Raw genomic sequence first — 21,444 nt, 5'->3', positions numbered from 1 at the left:
GGGGGTTGATAGGGACAGAAGAGGTCGAGGGGTGGAGGTAAAGGTGGAGGGATGGGAGAAGAGGACATGTATGATCAGATAGATGATACATACAGAGTAGAAGCTAACATTGAAATTGATTCATAGTTTACTGTTATGGTGTATGGCTCTGGCATAAATATACTACATATATAGCTGGTAGTAAAATTCAAACAGTAAGTAGATGAGCAAATCAAGTATAGTGAGGGTGATGCAGAGTAGATTGATGGAAATGGGCAGCTGGAAGCAGTGGGCTGGAGGAAGGTCAGCAGCAGCAGCATCCCACAGATGGAGATTAGACCAGTTGGTGGGAGAACCACCACAGATCTGAAGCATCCAGCTCTGGGATCAGGGACACTTGGAGAAAGGACACAGGGAGAAACAGAGTGAGTGTAATGCAATAATGGTATATATATATTAAATCTAATGGTAGATAGAGAAGGGCTCAGTGCATCCAGAGAGGTCCTCCAGCAGCCTAGGCCTGTAGCAGCAGAACTAGGGGCAGAACTAAGGGACGTCCAAGAGGAAGACTCCAGCTGACCCCCTCAGGGTCAAATGGTTCCCATGGGTCAGAGGTCAGGTAGGAGGAATCCTGAATTCTGCTTCTGGTCCAAACAGTCTAAGACCTTAGATGGTTAATTTGCCCAGCCTTGTTTACCTGGGTCAATCTATAACTGAAGGGCTTTTGAAGTCCATAGGATATATCTGCATACATTTTTATAAAAAATATAAATGAACTAATGTTTTTATGCTCACTATGATCGTGTCTTTTCAAATTCCATAATTATTTATTATGGAAACAATCACTTATTAATAAAAAAAATGACTGGATATCACTAAAATGTCAACTAAAGAACCGTCTGAATTTAATACCAACCACCTTCTAATGAGCGAAACAATAATAAAATGAGCTGATTCAGAAATAGTTTGCATTGTGTTCTTTTTATTAAGCTGAGATAATCATGACAGATATTTCTTTTGGCAATAGATCAAATTTTATATGGAAAATAACAAATTAAATCACTTTCCAATAAGTTCCACATTACAAAAACACCTCTCCAGGAAGTGTATTAATTCCAGATCACATGACCTGCTCCACATGATGTCATTTCCCCCTGGAGAAAAGACTGGCCAGACTCCAAGGCTTTCTGACTTATTTAATATTAAGTAGTCAACAAGTTTACTACAATATCTTTATTACTAACTTAACATTTTACTCAATTATATATATAATATTTATAAGAATCTTTCTCTAAAATACCATGTGGTGTTTGGTTATAAGCGGCCATGTTGATTTTAGGCCTGAAAACAGCAAAAATGTCAACTATGATACCTGTCAGCAACATTCAACACTGATTGAAGTTGCTGCACTGGTCAAATGAAGGGTTAACAGCTGATCTAGTACACCTGGTCTCTGGGATTTCATTCTTCCCTCATATTTGTCTCCATTTTCATCTTTTAGCACCTCTACCTATTACTATTTTTGTTTTTCATGTCATCAAACTGCAGGATTTCCTCTTCTTCACTGCATTGAACCAGTTTGCTGCACCATTAAAATGATATTTGTCTATATGTCCACTAGAGGGAGCTGCAGTAAGGGGATCTTAAGCATAAATGTGACTAAACATGCATAAAACACAAGCGTGCAAATAAAGGCACAGGACAACAGTGGAACATTTTGGCATAAGCTTTTAATGTTTTTATTAAGTTTTTGAGGTTTTCTCTTTGAACTGAGTTTGTTTGCTTTTTCCCAGTAGTTTCGTGATTTTTTTTAAAAGTATTATTCATCTGGTTTTTATTTATCCTATCAGTTAAGGAGGAGAGTTGCTCAGGTAAATCAGCATTCACAGTCAAACCTTCATACGTTTTTAACAGCAGAACTGTTCTTTTTCACAAATGTTGCTGAATTATTACAGTTTCACCTTTTTTGTTCTTTTACATGTTTCAAAAATAGAAAAAGGTAAGTAATAAACATTCCATTGAAATATATTTTATACAGTTCTTGATTCTTTTTGTTTCTTGTATTTTTTTTTTTTTTTTTTAATTTTCCTCTCTCCAGTGTAGTGACAATAAAATCAGATCCAGCATCAATCTTTATAGCATACAGTAAACCCCATTCGTCAATGGAGGGAAGCCTCTCGTCTTTGCTTCTGTCGTCGTTCTTTTTTTCCTCTGTGGACACAAACCAACTATTTATCCAGGTGGTGAGATCATGGACTAAACAACCAAACAGTGATGTGTAGCCCACAGCAGAAGAGAGAAGAGAAGGCACGTAAAAATGAGCACGAGATGAGAGGAAAAACTAAATCCAGTGAAAAAACTAATGGATGAACAGACGGTACAGCACTGGAGCAGGAGATGACGATGAATAATGACCCAGGAATATATCCGTAGGATATGTTCTGAAATGGTAGCATGGAAACATGAAGGATAACTCTGCTAGATTTCCCAAAACTTCTTGAAAGCCCCAACTAGACTCATGAAACTGAGCCTGCTGCTGCTCTGTGAAAACATCCACACCTTGTTTAAAGCATGAAAAGCAACTAAAATATGTTTTTTTTTCTTTTCTTGGTTGTGTCGCCACATTTTGTTTTCCAACCCTACAGAGAAAGTCAGAAAAGGAGACTGCTTCCTGTCATCAGAGGAGAGGCTTCCCTTCACAAGGCCATTCGCAATTAAGTTAAAGTCATCATTTTGAAGTTTCCCACGCATGCATTTAGAATTCATCTTGAAAAAAAAGAACAGGATACAAAAACACAAGAACAAGGGATGCAAAAAGAAGCTTCTTCCTCAAAGTAACTGAAGGAGGAGGTGGGGGAGGAAGGAGGAGGAAGAGGAGGAGAGCATGGAGAGAGAGAGAGAGAGAGAGAGAGAGAGAGAGAGAGAGAGGAAAGGTGAGGAACATGGGATGGAGAGGAGGAGAGGTTACCGCGGAAATGCAGACTGGAGTTTTAGAGCCTAAAATACTACTAGCTGACGCACAACATTGTTTATAGTGTTTTAATACCTAAACTTAACTCAAGTCTGTTTTAAAATGTAGACTAGTAGGGTTGCTAGAACATTTCTGAGGACGAGAAGATTTAAAACCAGCAGCTACTTTAACTAGACTGTGTCGGAAAGTAGAACTGGCCAGAATTAGTTTGGTAAATTCAACTAAAAGTCCATCTTTCAGCTAGAGAGAGAAGTATTAGTCCTCATTTACGCCACTGTTTATTCAAACAGTGTGAGCTAGAAGTTGAGGAAAAACACATCTAGTCATAAGGTCCACTTATAATACCATGAAATGTGGCTAAAGGGAAGTGGACCTTGAGTGAAAATGATTTTGTCAGGTCTAATTTAGCTACTGTAGCCTGGGTAAACAAGTTAGCCCAACCTTGAGTTAGGAATATTTGTTGAAGATCTAGCTAGCTCCATCTAGGCCTGCTCAATCTGGATAAACAGACCTCCAGTTAAGTTACTTGCTGAAGGTCTAGCTGACTCCATTTAGGCCTACGCTGCCTGGATGAACTAGGTAGCTCCATGTTGAGTTAGGACTATTTCGTCTAGGCCTACAGAGTCTGGATAAGCTCACAGTGTCTACTGAAGTTGCATGGTTCTGGTTCTGGCTCTCCATGGGTTTAAATCATTCCACATTTTAGCTCTGCTTGATTCCCCAGCCACCAACCAGACTCCTCCTGACTTCCTGAAATGCTCGTACGTACATAAAGGCCTTCAAAACTTCAGTCGGCGTTAAAGAAAGGTGGCAGGTGTGACAGTGGGCAGAGCCGCTCCTCTGCATCTTGTCCTGATATGTTTGGTCTTCGTATGGGTTTCAAGTAAAGATAGCAGTATCGGTTAGGTCAGCCGTCCGTCTGGTCACAGCATGCTCTCTCTCTTACACATCAGACATGCAAAATTATTCAAACCAGAGACCCTTAAAATGAGCTTGTACCATTATTGCTCTGTTCCCACTGTGCCGCAGTGGAATAACCAAGGATTCTACATCTGACCGGAGCTGCACAGCCGTTATTTACTGCCCTTCAAGTCTTCATTACGTCTGAAAGATGGGAGGTTTAAAGGAAACAAGACGGTGGAGACACAGAACACCTTCGCTCTGACAGTGAAATGTTCTCAGACTGTTGCAAAAATGATCTCAGCAGAACTCCAGAAGGATTGGGAATATTTCTGGGATATTTTTCAGTGTCAATGAGCAGTTTTGTAATTTTTGGACTCATCTGCTTTTTTGGCGTGAAATAAGGAGAATTTGCAGCCTGCGGACACGACAATATGATCTCCACTACAGACTTGCAGGTATTGGTTTCATGAGGACTGTGAACCCAGGAGGGTTTCTGGTTGGACCGTCAGGTTTCTGTTACACCAATGATCTAAAAGGGGCACCCTGCTAAATTTACGAAAGAATCTTGTGTTGCTCTGGAAGAGTTTTGTGGAGTCGTACTGATGTCAAAACTTTGGCTTATGCTCCGAGGATACAACTTTTTTAGTTGGAAAACATGCACTGCAAGCTGCTGGGATCAAGGTTAAGAGATCCTCATGTTTACTAAAGGTGGGAAATCTGTCTTTCATGAATCTCAACTAAATCAATGAAGTGCCCCTTTACGTTGCATTTGAGAATATCCATTAGTTCTGGTAAACCCCCTAACCTGCACAGATAGCAATAAACACAACAACTTAATGGGCAATTCTGGTTTTGGCAATATTCTAAAGCTCTACTTTCTTCTCAGCTAAACCCCTGAAACCGGACATAAGGACACAAAACCGAATGTTTCCGTCAGCACAATGACATGAAGCCTATAGCCCAACATGGTGCGTGCATAGGCTCTCTTTATGTTCACTACATGCTTGTATACAAAAGCATTTATAGATGCATTGTTATAATCTTCATGTTCATAATTTATCGTAATTGCATGTGTCAAAAATACAAAATATATATATGTAAAACCAAAAATACAGTTTTAGCAAATAAACGAATGTCGAAAGCACAACACCCAACAGAATTAATGACACTGACAGAAGTTGTGTTCACCTTGGTATAGCTACGATACAGTACATGGTAGGCTGTTATTATTCTGACATTTCTGAAGGTGTACTATATACCTTTAGGAAGACATGTGATATAAAATATCCAAACTGATTCTTCTCATCCCATACAGAACCAGTAAAAAAAAAAAAGTCCACACTCGCACGGTGTGGAAGGACAAGGTCAGAGAAATCTATTTCCAGGCTTCAAGCAAAGTTGTAGAGATCCAGATTTACTCACTGAAATGATCAGAATATTAATTTGAAATTAGCATTTAAACTTTCTTCAATCTTGAAAATACATAGTGCAGCATCTTAATATGTAGATGTTCTGCCTCTCTGATTTTCAACAGTGTATTCCTGAGATAGGCCCTGTTTTCTGTTTGATTTTTGGCTCCCTGCCATTTGTTAAGACTCCTCCAGGATGATACAGGAATATTCACAATGCAAAAACAAAAGAAAACAACACACACATACTGTAAAACCTGTTTTTTCCAACATTAAACTCTTTGTTCCCCACAATGTTGTGCAAACCAAACCTAATTTGTAATCACCTGAAGGATTGTTTCCCCTCAATCCCTCGAGTTGATGTAGTCAATGCTACAATTTATGTTTATTCATTTTAAGTTATGACAACTAAAAACCAAAAACTAATAGAATTTTTGGTTAGGTACTGGACTTTGCCTGTATCTAGATTTTCAAACCGACATCTGGCCAGTGTGTGGTAATTTTACTGCCAAACTCTCACATTGAAGTAGTCTGAGAGTGCATTGGACTGTCGAAATCTTCAATTTATCAAGCACTCCTCTGGAGAGGTGCAAATAAAAATGCAAAGATAATCAAATTTAAGAGAATTTTCCTGTGTAACAAACCACATAAATGTACACTATGTAAATCAGACCAAGCACATCTTGTATCAATTCCCAATGCCCACATTTCACAGCTAGAAAACACATTTTCAGATGTGTTAGAGGTTGTAGAATTGATATCAATAGTGAGATTATAGTTCTGAAGTTCCACCTTGTAGCATTATTATTTTTTTCAAACTAGCAATAGCTTTCCAGAAACAGCTCTTTCAGCTCGATAGCCCTTATGGAAAAGCGTTACGTTGAACATTTTTTGTCAGGTGGATCCAAACGTTTGCTATCTTTCATTTGTTGGACATTTTTCATTGGGGAAAAGATATCAGCAAGGATATTTAGGTTTGTTTACAGCCCTACTGCATGTCTACCACAACCTGGAAAACCTGCATACATGGATGGATTATGAGACGATTGGAGGAAGGGACAGACATGGAAAAGCTCCTCCACCATGTCTACAAAGCTGCAAGACACAAAGTGAAAGAGATATTCTCTCCCTTTGTTGTCACTACGGGTTTTGAGTCTCTTTGAAGTTGTTTTGAGTCTCTTTGAAGTTGTTTTGAGTCTCTTTGTAGTTGCTATGAGTCTCTTTGAAGTTGTTTTGAGTCTTTGTCGTTGTTTTGAGTCTCTTTGTAGTTGTTTTGAGTCTCTTTGAAGTTGAGTCTCTTTGAAGTTGTTGCGTCTCTTTGTAGTTATGAGTCTCTTTGAAGTTGTTTTGTCTCTTTGAAGTTGTTATGAGTCTCTTTGTAGTTCTTTTGAGTCTCTTTGTAGTTGTTATGAGTCTCCTTGTAGGTGTTATGAGTCTCTTTGTAGTTGAGTCTCTTTGTAGTTGTTTTCAGTCTCCGTCTCGTTGTAGTTGTTATGAGTGTCCTTGTAGTTGTGTTGTTTCTCTCTATGGTCATTTGATTGACTTTAAAGAAACAGAAAACGTTAATAGTCCCTTCAAACAGACATTAGGTTCCCTGTGTCTACTTGGCCTTCTCAGTAATCCATCCATGCTTGCAGTTTAGTACACATTTATCCAGGTGGTGGGCCCACATGGCCTCACAAACAAAATACAAAGCAATCAACATAACAAAACAGCTTGAAAAATGAGCTCAGTCCAAATCCAGATGGTCTCACAATCTACTTTTTCTGTTTTATAATAACAAGTCTGTCTGCTACCTGCAGCTTTCAGGCCACTCAAAGGGTTTCCGCCACCTCTGAAGATATTCCCATCTTTCTGTATAGTTCCCTGTTATCTAGTTTGTCTAAATCTATCTACAGATTGTGCAAAAATGCTTCTTCCTTCACAGCCCAGCAGAACTATCTCTGCTGTTTCTGGTACTGGGGGTTTATTGGCCAGCCCTGTTTGGACATACAGAGCTGAGATGGCTGCCTCTCACCCTTGGAGGAACCACCGCTAATCCTTTAGAGCTGCTCTAACTAATGAGCTGTTCACTGTACATCTGGGCCTCTTCTGTCATCCCACCGTGGGAAATGAAGCCCTGCTCCTATGCCGTCTCACCAGCTTGTATGAGCACCTGACAGACCAAGCCTATTCCACCCTGTTGTAGGACAGTTGGTAAATGTGATGCTGTCTGATGTTGTAGAGTATTACTGCACAAACCAACTGCTGAAGTCTTTCTTATAAAGTAGTTACATGTTTAAATAGACGATAACTTCACCGATTACTAGGTTTGCATTTAGTTGTATTATTCTAAGGACATCAAATATACTATAATTTCTTGTTGGTGTCATTTGTGTCAAAGGCGAATTATCAGTGTTATCACTAAATAAATACCTCTCAAACTAAGCTAAATTTCATATATAACGAGGAATAGCATGAAGAAGTGATTATTTTCCTTAAAAGAAAGTAAGAGATCTTTCAACATGTAGAGAACATGTTGTCATTCATTTAATTTATCCTGGGATTGTACGATTCTCTGACGAAGGGCAGAGTTTTGCAAAGCTACACCATTAGAAAGCTACTGGACCGAACATTTACAGAAGACATCCTTCTTTTTCTCTCTAAATCTCTGAGACCACATATTTCTTTCCTTGATTCTTCATTAGCTACTATAGTTCTTTTCTTTTACCAAGTTTCTGTAGCCACCATTGAGAACACTCATGCCATGTCTGTAGTTGACATTAAAAAGGTTTTTTTTAATGAAATGTGACGGTTTTCAGACAAAAAAATAAGTATTTAAGGACATATGAGCAAGTCCAACATTATCACAGAGATAACATTTAATTAAATAAAACTGTAAATTCAATTGAGTGAGTAAAAATTTAGCTTTAGTTGAGTTTGTAATGGCCTCTAAACTTTCTTAGGTGGTTCGCTGGGGGTATATAAAGCCTGATTTAAATTTAAATCACGTCATACAACAGCAATTGCCCAATCCCTAACCCTAATATCCATATAGGATATCTCATTTCAGCCCCAATCTCGATGAAAGAGCATCGGAAAAAATTACATAAATGCTAATTCTTGCTCGGAGGAAAGAAAAAGACATAAATCCAAGGTGGCTAAACAACAATCCTGGATGATGAGGCAGCCATCTCGTACCTTTTCACCTGAGGAAGTAAACTGACCAGTGAGAACCCTCTCCTTCTCCTGTCTCAATCTTCACCCCGGACCTCAGTCGACCTATCTGACCTCAAAGGTGACGCCTCGGATATCCACCTTTATCAAGGCCAGGAGGAAAGTTCCAAGCAAAGGGACCAGGTACACATTTCATTTCACAGAATACACAGAATCAGTGACATCTTGGAGTGGACAGCACAGTTCAGTTCAGCATCAGTTTGGTTGTTGTGGGTCCAGATAGTCACACAGACGCACACAGCTGCCATTGGAGAGAGTTACATATAAGGGTTCTGGTAAAGGCTACAAGAGGAAGAAGAAAGAGAAGAAGAAGGAGGAAGAAGAAGCAGAATAGCAGCCAGGTGAGAAGTTGAAGTAGTAGAAGACAAACTCGTAGTAGCAGAATAGATACTTGCAGAAGTTGGGAGGACTCTTTTTGGATTTTAGAGAGCTTGGTTGGAGGTGTCTCCTAAGATATCCTAAAGAAAACAGAACAGGGCAGATGTTGCAATCCTTTTTTTCTTAATTATATGTGTTTTCATCGTTAAAAACTAAATGGAGAAAATCTTCTTTTTTCAAACATAAGCCTACATTTTTACTTTGTTGCATATAACATCGTCTTGTTAAATTTTCACATTTAAATTCTCAATTTCTAGCCCTGTTATTCATGGGGGAGATCAGAGTGGCTTGCAGAAGTCATGCAGAATATTCATGCTGGTAAACAATGTCATAAAAATGCATTTCTAATTTGCAATCATTGCCTCTTTTTTTTTAGTCCCTAGAATAGTTTCTCAAAGATGTTCTCCCGCTCCTGCTGAATACCTGCTTTCTTTAAAAAAGCCTCTATCTTCTCCCACATCCCCAGAGGTATAGAGTGTATGGTCCGCAGAATCTCCTCCCCCACCTTCCTCTGTCTCTTAGAGGAGGGTTAGAGCTCCTCCTCATCCATCATGCCTTCAGAGAAAGCAGTTTGCTGCAGGAGATGCTGTTTTGCACGTATTAGCAGCCAGTTAGGGGTTAAAAAGTAGCTCGGATGATGATGATGATGATGACTTTGCATTGACATTGCTGGGTGGAAAAAAAAAATCTATGGTCTCTCTCCCCCTTTCTTATGGACTCCTTCCCTTCTCTCTCCCCCTCTTATTTTTTAAATCCATCCATTGTGTCTTTGACTGTCTTTCTTCGGGTTTTAATTGGTTTCATTCATGCCATGCAGATTTTCTAAAGAGGAGGAGCAGCAGCGATGCTGAGATGCAGGGAGGGGAGGTGGGGTGGCGGGGCGAGATACTGTAAAGACTCCAGAGGGAAAGAGAGAGCGAGAAAGAGAGAAAGAGGGTCAATCGCATCTTCGTCTTCAGCGACACCTCCTTTTATTGGGACAGATGTTATGGCCAGCTTCGTGCTCACCCCGACCGGTTCGTCCATCCGAGTGTCTGTCTTTGGGTTAAACTCCACCAGGATGGATTAAAACCGAGTATTTAAAATGATCAGCTGAACTTGAAGTCCCAAGATGTTCAGTCAATAGTCTCCTGGAAGATTCAGATAATATCAAATAGACAGGATCACGTCATGTGTGTGTGTGATATGGCTGGCGTTTTCTGATATGTATGAGTAGACTTCAGCCTGCTGTTCGAGGTCCTGTTGCTCAGCAGAGATTAGCAGATTAGACTCAGCAGTTAGACATCACGATGGTCCACCCCTCACCTTGCATAGTGCTTCGAGTGCCAAAATAATGGAGCATTCACTGGGAACTAACAGCAGTGAGTGCAGCTTCTCGAAAAAAACTAAAGAAAAAACCAGACTGGTCAGTTAAGCATTATGACAACTAAAGGACACACAGCTGTGGAAAGAAGAAGGCATCCTTCTCGCATGGTTCCACATCCGAATGTGTCCCTCCATGCTCTGGAAATCAGTTCAGAAGAGCTGGAGAACATTTGCTCTCCCATGTTAGAATGGCTTACTTGTGATCACAAGCTTTTCTCCACTGGGTTGCATATGATGATGGAAATGTTCGGTGACACCTTTTTCTTTTTTTTCCCTCTTTCTCTCTATCTCCCTCCCAATTTCTACAGTGAGTCCCACTAGGGGAGATGGAGGAGCAGCAGCTTAGAGTTTATAGGTTCCTCTTCTTGTACAGAAAGGGGTGGGTGGGTTAGAAACTCAGCACTGAAAGGAAAAAAGAAAGGAGAGTTTAGTGAGGATCTGAAGTGAAAAAGTCAAGACTCTTGATCCTGAGACACCAGAACCTGGTTCAGAGTGAGATCTGGTTCTAATGAAGGGTTTACAATCCATAAAGAGTTAACCGTGATTTAACATTACTGAACGGTGATAAAGACTTAAGAGGTTTCAGATGCAGCCTTTGGTAATCATTTGATTGAACTACACACCGATGGGTTGTTTTGTTTCAGATTTTACATGAAATAACATCCAGGTCTGGTGCAGATCAAGGTAGAAGTCAGAGAGTGAAGTGACGCTGGGTAAAGTAATGCTTCCTTTGCTTTCAGAGGTGTGGCATCTTATAGTTGTGGAGCTGGAAGCTACAAGCTGTTCCAAAGCAAAAAAAACCCCAAAAAACTGAAGCTAACGTTAGCTTATGACAGAGTTCCTGTGGATTACTGTCATAATATCTGATGTGAAATTTGATGAATGCTGATTAATAACTCTCTACATCTTCATGAATTTAAACTAAATGTCACAAAAATAACACAACATACCTCAAACATTATCTCAGTGACCAAAATCCGACATTTTCAGCTCATTAGCAACACTAATAACTTATAAATATATCTATGCATACCAAAATAAAACATATAAAGATACATCCTTTTCCCCTCTTTAACTAATCTCTGGAAGTTATGCTAACTTGTTTAATCAATGAGAAGTGACTTCTCACTTTACACTGAATAGTTTCCATTTAAAGTCTTTACAAGCTGAGACATTTCTGCAGTTTTAATTAGACGACCTGATTTAGTAAACTGATGGTTCAAAACTAGCAAGTAGTTATTTTAAATGTTCCTATGACTCTATCAGATATTCACATTTTATAACTATCAGCTGATGAACGGCCAGTTTGAGGACAAAGAGCCACCCATACCTAATAAACAAAAGATACAGTTATTTTACCCATCATCACAACATTATACAGTTTGAGCTTTGATTGCCATTTCCTCTGCTGAATGATTTGGTATCGTTCTGAGGTCCGGTGTGGAACCGCATTAGATGTGAGCCTGTTTGCCAAAAGCATCATGAGGTGAGATGATGTTTGTTGGTGTGAAATCTTACACTGACACAATAGAGGTCAGTATCTGTTCTAGAAATTTAACCAAACAATCTTAATTCAGAATCCATTTACTCTTTTTTCTTGAAGCTTGTCGTGGTTTTTATTGGCAGGTAGAGCTTCAGTATCCTGTCAACAGGTAACAGTGGTGGAAAATAACTAAAGCAATACCTATATTTAGTAAGAAAGTGCTGTAATTAAGTGAAATTTTGAGGTACTTGCATTGGCTTATTTCCATTTCATGCCACTTAGCAATTTTACTAACTTTGCTCCACTACATTTCTAGGTTCTCTACAGGTTAAAGTCTTATATAATAAGTTTATAAAATATATATTTAGCTTTCAGACACTGCAAGATATTTAAAATAATCGACTACGCTATCAAATAAACCAGATGACCAGATACAAACAGCAAAATTCTAGTTGCACTTTGATTCATTCACTTTGACTTTAATTCTTTATGTCCACTTTCTAAATGCAGGACTTTTACCCGGATAATTAAGCATTCATACATGACCAAAATAGTCAAATCTGTAGTAATAATTTATGATATCCTCCATAAACTCCACTGTGGCTGCAGCATTTCTTACTTTTTCTAACTGACACTACACCTTAGATATCTGCTTTGAAATCACACCAACACACTGAAACCCAAACAGATGCTTCTGGCAAAGATGCCATGTGAGTTTCTGTAATGTAATAAATGAGATTTAGTGTTAGCAATTATAGAAAGCCTTCTTTCTTTACTACAGCTGCACAACTTTCCAAATCTGCTCAAGTTGCAGCAAGGATGTAAACAAATCGAAAGACCTCTACAATGGCAAACTGAGTGTTCCTAATTGAATGTGTAGTTTCCAGTTGGTGCTCAGTATGAAATGGCTGTTTGTGTTAATGGAAACTGCAACATAATACTGTACACCAAGGCAAGGAAATGATCCACCAAACACACCACTAAAGCAAAATAAAAGAAAGACATCACTACGAAGCTCGCCGAGCCCAGCCGGCATGCAGGTACACTGAGGATACAGAGCTTAACGCGACACACACTAACACTTCTCTGTCTCTAACCCACACACTGATACAATCTGCAGAAGTCCTCGGGGGGCTGTTCAGTCCTCTGATATTACAAATCTTTCAATGGCACTTAAGAGGCTGATGAGGCATCGAGATCAAAAAGATTTCGTTGGTTAAAGTTCAAACCAGAGGACTGCAGCCAACCAGGACTGGGCTGAAATCCAGACCAAGAGCTGAGAGTTGGAACGTCTCAGTTGGTGTGTCCTGCAAATGTAAAGACCAGACCTTGGCCAAATCACGACGACTTTTAGCTTTTTGCTTCATCCCACTTTATGCGTCAGACCGGCAGGGTTTGGCTGCACCAGGTCAGGTCGTTTCTAATTCATTTCGTTCTGTTTCAGTTTGCTCGAATGACACTGAAACTACGATTGGCCTGCACCTGTGTGGGATAGAACAAGCTGCAGGTAGAGCTGAAGGCTGTTTGACCCAGGTGTGGTACACAGATTCTACACGAAAGGAAAAAAACAAAAAGGCAAAAAAAGAAACAGAGTGCTGCACATGACACGAAAACACACAGAGAACATAAAAGAAAATGTCACAGTGACACAGAACCACACAGAGGAAGTGAAGAACGACACGAGAAGCGAACAGTGCACAGAAACAACAGTGAGGTACACATTCTTACATGGAGAAGCGATTTTTGCTTCTTTCTTTCTTTCCTCCTCCTCCTCATCATCACCACACTTTTCTGTCTTGCCCAAACTTTTCCTCCTCCATCTCCTCCCTCTGATGCTGCTCGGCTGACCATCCTCTCAGAACACATCATTTCACAGCACATTTGTTCCCCTCCTCCACATCTACAACATCTCACTCCAGTGTTTTCCATTCATTACAGTGTCCATTGCTGTCTTCCTCCTCGGTGAAGTCCACAGTTAGGCCAATCTTTTTTAGTTTTTCTGGTGTGAAGGTTCTCCAATTGCACTCTATTTCCTTTTTTTTGGTTTTGCTGTGAGAGGCTTCTGGGTGGGGGAATGGATAGCGTCTCACAGACGGTGAGGTACAGTTATAGGGGGAAAGGGCGGAAAGACGAGGGGACGACACACGAAGAAGACAGGAAGCAGTCGGACAAGTTAAAGCAACAGCATTTCTGAAGGAGGGGCCTTAAAACAGAGCACATAGCATTCACAGGCACAGAACACAAAGGAAAGCTCAATTTTCTTCTCTAGTCTCTCCGTTGTTCATACATACAGTACATATTTGAGGAAACATGGGTTGAACAGGAACACAGGGGCACAGAAGGAGAGACTGAGAAAGAGATACCTGAGTTGTGAATAGATGGAAGGAGAGAAATGTGGCCGACGGGGGTCAGAAGCTAAAGGACGTCAAGTAGAAACCAATGATAATCTGCATTCAACAATCCTCAAGCTTCCATGTTAGAACGTTGCCTCTGCAGTGCCGTTTGTCACTTGGAATTTAACACAACTTCTGCAAAGACATTTAGACTTTTGACGTGATCATGAAGCGTCCAAATGGTCGGAGGCATGTTCTTAAAGGAAGCTTCCCCTAGAGCAGTGCACATCTCCAACATGCGGACGTCTTTAATCTCAGGTTCCCTTTCTGATAACAGGATTACCAACTATTGAAAGTTCCTGGACCCAGAAAACCAATTGTCCCTTGGTTTAATGGAGCGGTAATTATTTTGTGATCATTTTGTCAACTACAACTATCTGTAGCAACAAGAAAAAGTAATAAAACTAACACTGGACAACACCACTGACAAAGGACTGTTGAGCAAAACTATGGGCTACACTGAATGTCAGGTTTTTCTCTGTTTCTAGGAAGCTTTCAATATTTTTCTCCAATATATGTCAATATTAACTGTGGTTAAGGTTGGGGAAAGACTTTGGTTATGTCTAATTAAACTAGTGGATGTAAAAGACAAAGTACCAGAAGATTGGGTGGGTGATATTCTTGGCGAGATAGTTTACCATCTCCATTATGACTATTGCTAAATACCTCTTGATTCATTGCAAATACAGCTGAATGAACCAGAAGAATTAGAGGTGTTCTAAAGGGAGATGTTCTGCCTGAGGCCACCTGGTCGGTTCATTCTCACCCTTGGCTTTGAGGATGCATTGAATCGCTTCATTCTTGCATTGCAGAGGCATCCGTCTTTTAAAATCACTCCAGTTTAAATGCAAGTACAGCGGACAGGACAGGACAGCTGGAAACGATGGGCAATGAAGGAGCGGACGAATGAAAACGATGGAAAGGGAAACTTTGGTGAGGAGGTATCTTGGGAGGAGAAGGGTCTCTCTTCTCTCTTGCAGAAGAGGAATCGAGACATTGATGGAAGAAGCTGGATTTTTGTTTTTTTTTTCATTTCTTAGCTTTAGTTCACAGTTACTGCTTCTTTTTGCATATATCTGATAAGCGCGGGGCTTTCAGAACAGTTCTCTGTGAATAGAGAAGCAAAAAAAGAAGAAAGAAAACCATAAGCTACGATTGTTATTATGTTTCTCTTATCATAAGTCTCTCAAGATCGATAAGAAAGCAGCTATACAAGACCTGCTAGAAACGTAACCCCTCCCCATCCTGCAAAAATAAACTTTCCCACCCTCACCCAGCCCCATTACAGTACCTAACTTGGTCTGTTTCGACCAATAGCATCATAGCATTTTGGCATGCATTATGTCAGCCCGTCTCACCTCTTCTTGCATTCAAAGAGGTGAAGGAATTTTTGTCCTGCATGCTTTTGTTAGTGCATATGTATGCGTCTAAACACATACATCCATATACACTCTTAGTAGTCTAAATGTTCTATACACATTCATTTAAGCTTAAGACTAAAACCTTATCACACCTCCTCACGTTATTAGTCATATCAATATCCTTATTGCTTGTGATGGAAACCCATGCAGATTCATCTACAACGCAAACTTTACATATGTACATCTTCATGACAGAAGCGACCAGTCAGCAGTGGCCATCGAGGAGGGGAAAAGTGACAGAAACACTCAGAACAAGTTAGGAAAGGAGAAGAGGATCAGGAGAGGATGACATGGAGAGAAACGAGACACAGATCCAGTGTGTCAGGGTGTGTGTGTGTGTGTTTGTGTGTGTGTGTGTGTGTGCTGGGTGTAAAATGATTTTCTAACCGGGAATCTAATCCCTGACTTCCACTGGATTAATACCTCTAAATTATTCAGTTGCACTTCTGACGCATATTAGAAACTGTTGCCCCACTTGAGCTAAACAGGAATCAGAATAAAAAAAAAGTGTCCGGCCTCTAAAACAAGAGTCACAGAAAGTTCAAAACGTAGCTCGACATTTTGGGGAAAAAACACCTCATTTTCTTGCAGAGAGCAGGATCAGTCTGTAAATCTAGAGCTAGAGCCAGGAGGCGACGAGTTACATTAGCTTAGCAAAGACAAAAAAACACCTCTGCAGCCCATGAATTACCAACTCTTACTGTACACTGTACAGCTGAATTCCCATGCAGTTTAGTCATCACCGTGGGGGAATTTTTTTCTGAATTTTTGGATTTTTTTTTTCAGACAAGGAGCCTGTAAATGAAGACAACAGGAGGGTTAATAGTTCTGCCTTTGGAGGAACCCAGATTCAACACTTCCCTTAAATCTGAGCTAAGCTGATGACTTTCTAGCTGTAGCTCAGAACTGTAAGACGTGAAATTTATGCCTCACTCTCAGCAAGAAAGTGAATTAGAATCTTTCCTAAAATGCCAAACTTACATCTTTAAATGTACAACCATCTTCTCAGTTGGTGCCCTCACCTTACAGCACTCCCAGTCTGAATGTCAAACGGTAACAAGAAGGTGATAGCTCACTTTTTAGGTTTCCTTTTTTCTTTTTGGTAGGATTCAATACTTTATAAAGTCTCCTTAAACAGGTTTAAAATGATTAAACTAATGATTTTCACATTTTGCTGGGAGAGAATGAAAGTGAGAGCAACAGTTGAGGACAGACAAAAAAAAACTTAAACAACAGACACAAAATCACTGTCTTCTACAAGGAATATGGTTCACATTGTAGCTCTGAAATACATTTCTACACAAAATAATGTTTAAAAAAAAAAAAAAAGAGTTTAAAACAAAAAGGAAGCAACAAAAGTCCACACTTTGATAGAAAGATAATCACACATGGATCAGAAACACCAAAACTAAACTGAAACAACCGTTTTCTTAAAGGGAAATGTTGTTTTCCTAGTTGACATTTGTGCATCTCAGTCCAGATGCAGGTCTGGGCACACACACACACACACATGCACACACACACATGCACACACAGATCCACATGTACTCTGGTCAGATACAACACATCCCAACACACAGATCCCACTGCCGCCTTCGTCTCTTTTATCTACATTGCATATTTCTACGTTCGTCCCTGTTGTTCATTCTCTCTCTTCTTCCTGTGGCGTTCAGCGTCTGCTCTTCTTCTTCTTCTTCTTCTTCTACCACGGGCTGTCGCTCCAGTAGCCGTTCACGGTGCCTCCTACTGAGCGGCCGAACCCGAAAACAAAGAAGAGATGGACGGACAGGAGAGGAGGGGCAGGGAGGGGGTAAAGGAGGGGGCAAAAACAGGGAAAGAAAGAGAAGCCAAAAAGGGAGAAAACTAAAAATATTGCCACTGGCTGCTGAGTCACACTGGAGTCAGTGCTAGTAGTAACGCTGCTGGGGGTGATGATGGAGGTGGGATGACCTGAGGAGAACGTCTCACCCCCAGGCTGAGCTGCAATGTTCCCCAATACACAGAAAGTCATTTCCTCCGCCATCTTAAAGGAATAGCTTTTGGGAAATATGCTGATTAGCTTTCTTTCTGATAACATGTCTGTGTTAAATCAGGACTACACATAGAAACGAACGTTCTTTCCAAATGAGTTCACAAAGTGCTGATGAAGCTGATCAGCTCTTGGTAAATCTCTATTTCACAGGATGCTGGAGTTTTAAATCGACATTCTCACCCCAGCAGCCTTAAAAAGAACGCCGTCATCGTCTTATGGTCACCAAAGTGTTTGTGTGATTATTTTTACTGCCAGACCAGAAGACAAAAGTTCTGCACAGCAATTTAAGCTGGAGTCAGGGTGTGATTAGCCTAGCTTAGCAAAAAAGCTAGGTGCAGAGGGGAAAACTGATAGGCCGTCTCAGGTCAAGATCTGCTGCTACGAGTGAGTACCTTTAGACTGAATCTTTACACAAACAGCTAAACAAAAAAAAGCACTTTGAGGACTTAACCCTCAGGTCGTCCTCAAATTGACCTGTTTTAAAGTTTGAAAATGTGGGAAAAAAATATATTTTCACAGTGAAACTTCTGATGTCCACATTTTCAACATTTTTGGGAAATCATTGAACATTTTTTGGTGGAAAAAAAGAAATGTTAAAAATGTTTCTTAAGAACATTCACATACAAATCAACCAAAATCGAGCAAAATTCATTGGATTTTGGTTGATTTTGTTGTGAATGTTCTTAAAGAAAATATTAGAAGTTTTACTGATATATATGGAATCACTTTAGATATTTTTATGATTTTTTGGAGGATTTTTCCAAATTTTTTGAAAATATTTACAAGAATTTTCTTGCCAAATTTGGGGGATTTTTAAAAAGAAAATTTTTAAGGGAAACTTTGAAGGAATTATTGGAATTTTCTTCCTGAAGGTTTTGCAAATTTTCAGAAATCTGGGGAATGTGTTTGCTGAATTTTTAGATTTTTTTCAGACAAGGAAATAATATTTTTTGGTGTCCGTAAATGAGGACAACAAGAAGGTTAAAGTGAGTTACATCTCGATGAACAACAGATCATCCATCTGCAGGTGAAACAAACCTAAATGTGAGCTTTCACTGCACCTGTCTGTTGTTAAGAAACACTTTCAGCACATAACACCTTCTAAAAGTCCAACTGGTTCTTTGTGTTTGCATTTCAGTTCATGCATAAGTTACGGAAAACAAAGATACCCCATGTAAATGAATCACTTCCTGTTTCAGACAGAGCCAGGCTTGCTGTTTTCCCACCAGGCTTTACGCTAAGCTAGGCTAACCACATCTGGACTTCAGCTATGGACAAATGTGAGAGTTGTTGTTTCGATCTTCTCATGTCCCTCTTGGAAAGAAAGCCAATCAGTTTTTGGTGTACTGTTCCTTTAAATACTTGTTGCTAGTGATGAAATCAGAGCATAATGTCGAAACGAGAAGCGATGATCTGTTGCTGTGTTTTTACAGCTCAGCCGTCGCTCAGAGTCCAGGTGAGGGGTGAAGGTGAGGTGAGGATCAGATTCTACAGCTTCAGTTCCCACACTGGAGTTCAACATGTGTCTTCACCTACATGAAATAACTGAAGTGTTCTGTGTTCCCTTCTGACAGTGATTCCCAACCTCTGTGGTTTGGGACGGTTCAAGAAAGCCTTAAAAACTTATAATCAATAAACAATTCAGCATTTACACTCTTGAGTTTTGTTCATAGGTGAGTCAGAGAGGGCTGTAAAACTTTCTTAGCTTCACCGTCCCATCTCCAAAGTCTGTTTCTAATAAAGCCGAGGTAAAATTTCCCAATAGTTTGTTTCCATCCACCTGTTTCTGAATGCATTTTCAAGGTGTGCAATAAAAAACTAACTGAAATGGAAACAGGCCATAGGAATAAATGAGTAGAGACTGTAACCTACCTCACATCAATTCATGAAGTTAACAGAAATGTTTTTTTTGGGTTTTTTTTGACTGCCTCTCTTTTATTAACGACATCTTTTTGTCTAACAGAAGTGGATGAAAACATACCGAATTCTCTTTATTTTGTAAAATTTGCTATAAATTGGGACAGAAACTTGACTCAGGGTGGAAGTATAACTAGCTTTGTGTACACGAGGTTAATTCAGCTTAATATATATATATATATATATATATATATATATATATATATATATATATATATATATATATATATATATATATATATATTTTTATATATATATATTTATATATATATATAATTCCACTATAGAAATGTACATTAAATGGAGCACCCTTCTTATAAATACGGACCTAGCATCAGCAGACCTATATTAACCTGATTTACATAATGACCTGGTTCTACCTGCAGCTGAAAGGTACTAAATGAGGGATCTTTCTACTTCTTTGGGTGCTTTATTTTGGGGGGAAATCATAAAGTAAATTATATTATAGATAGTGCCATGCGTCACGTAGCTCCTACTTTCTTTCTGTCTTTTTATGTGCTTTTTTTGTCTTTTTCTTACTGTGAATTTCCCTCATCTTATGATATATATAACCTAATTAATCAACTAACTAGCTCAGGTTTTTCCTATCAAAGGTCTAAGGTCGGGAACCACTGTGCTCAGACCTCCATCACCCACACTACTCTGTTCCCACTGTATCTACGGTATAAAAAATACTTTCCATGAGGTCTTCCTGCAGGAGGAAGCAGGAGGAAGGAGGACTGGATGCTGCTGATTTGATAAGCTGGTTATGGGGTGATGTGAAATCTCTCTCCCTGTACTAAAAGGTTACACTGAGAACAAACTCAACATCTAAAGCTTACGTGGCTTTATTTATTTATTTATTTATTTATTTTTTTTTTATAAAGGTGCAGTGGTGCTACAGTTTAGGGGGTTTGTGTATAAAATGTTTTGCGTCTACTGGTAGGTATAGTGTCTGTTCTTATGCTGGAGTAAAAACATGCATGCTGCAGTAATATGTTAGTGTCTATGTGTGTGTGAACGTTTGCATTCTGAGGCGTCATATTAAAAAAAAGTCTCTTATTCGTAGCTACTCTTAAAGCATTGAAGTGCAAGTGCAGTTGAAGTACAGGCAAGAAGTAGCACAGGGAAAGCTAGAGGTTAACTAACTCACTATCGGTCTACACTAACCTAGACTCTATCCCCGTTAGTAAGGCAGGTGTCTTAGTGTATGTCTGTGTATTTTAAAATACATTTGCTTAAGCGTCTATCTCAGCTTAATTGGTAAGCTATTCTGTGGTTTTAAAGTTTTAAATAGGGCCTACTAGTGGCTCCAGGAACTCTACTTCACTGTAATTCTATCAAGAGGAAGACATGAGGGATGGATGAGGGATGGAAGAGCAGCTTGGATGGATGGGTGGACACTCCTTCAGTGGTGATGCTTTTCTTTCACATGTTCTCCAGAACAAAAACAGAAAAACAAAAAGAAGCTTTTCTTGTTGCTGTTGTTGTTGACATTTTGCTGTTCTCTGCGGGGTTTTGCTACAAGATGGAGGGGATGGGTGAGTGGCATCGCCTGAGGCCGGGCGGCTCGAAGGGCTCGAAGGTGGAGTTGGTGATGGGGGTGAGGCGCAGCGGGGCGCCTGTCATCCCGGAGATGTTATTGAGGCTGCGAGACTTCTCATAACCCGTGGCTACATGGAGATGACATGCACAGGTCAGAGGTGGAGGTTAGGGGGTGGTGGGGGGTCATTCAGGAGTATTGTCATGGTAAATGGTGAATAGTTGGAATGGAACGGCACACATGGTCATGACAGACAGGATTGTCATGATAAATCCATCGATGTTGTGTTATGACAGCATTGCACATCAGATAGAGCAAATATAAACCATTTGTTACAGTTACAAGCATTTGTAAATGAAACAAAGTAAAGAAAAGGTAAATAATTCAAAATCAAAACCAGCCCAAAACCAGGTAAAATATTACAGACCAAAGGA

The 21,444-nt window shown here is 39.7% G+C and overlaps 1 protein-coding gene across 8 annotated transcripts in view; it reads right to left on the bottom strand.

Moving 5' to 3' along the window:
- Positions 1-1,689: 1,689 nt before the first annotated feature.
- The window catches only part of LOC111562453 (potassium voltage-gated channel subfamily C member 1-like), a 90,513-nt gene continuing 70,758 nt past the window's right edge, over positions 1,690-21,444 (bottom strand). For 2 of the 8 annotated variants that reach the window (XM_055005470.1, XM_055005471.1), the window contains one exon: positions 1,690-10,623. Coding sequence is in view for 3 of the 8 variants with exons in the window: in XM_055005471.1 (XP_054861446.1) it covers positions 10,610-10,623 (14 nt within the window). In the remaining 5 variants the exon portion in view is untranslated. Of the gene's footprint in view, positions 10,624-13,432; positions 17,265-19,739; positions 21,141-21,444 lie in introns of those variants that run through there. The other 6 variants (XM_055005469.1, XM_035943850.2, XR_008599859.1 and 3 more) reach the window with 5 other exon arrangements.

The sequence above is a fragment of the Amphiprion ocellaris genome, chromosome 19, assembly GCF_022539595.1.
Source record: "Amphiprion ocellaris isolate individual 3 ecotype Okinawa chromosome 19, ASM2253959v1, whole genome shotgun sequence".
In the NCBI taxonomy this organism is placed as follows: Eukaryota; Metazoa; Chordata; class Actinopteri; family Pomacentridae; genus Amphiprion; species Amphiprion ocellaris.
The sequence above is the reverse complement of the archived record's forward strand: the minus strand, read 5'-3'. Positions and strand labels throughout refer to the sequence as shown.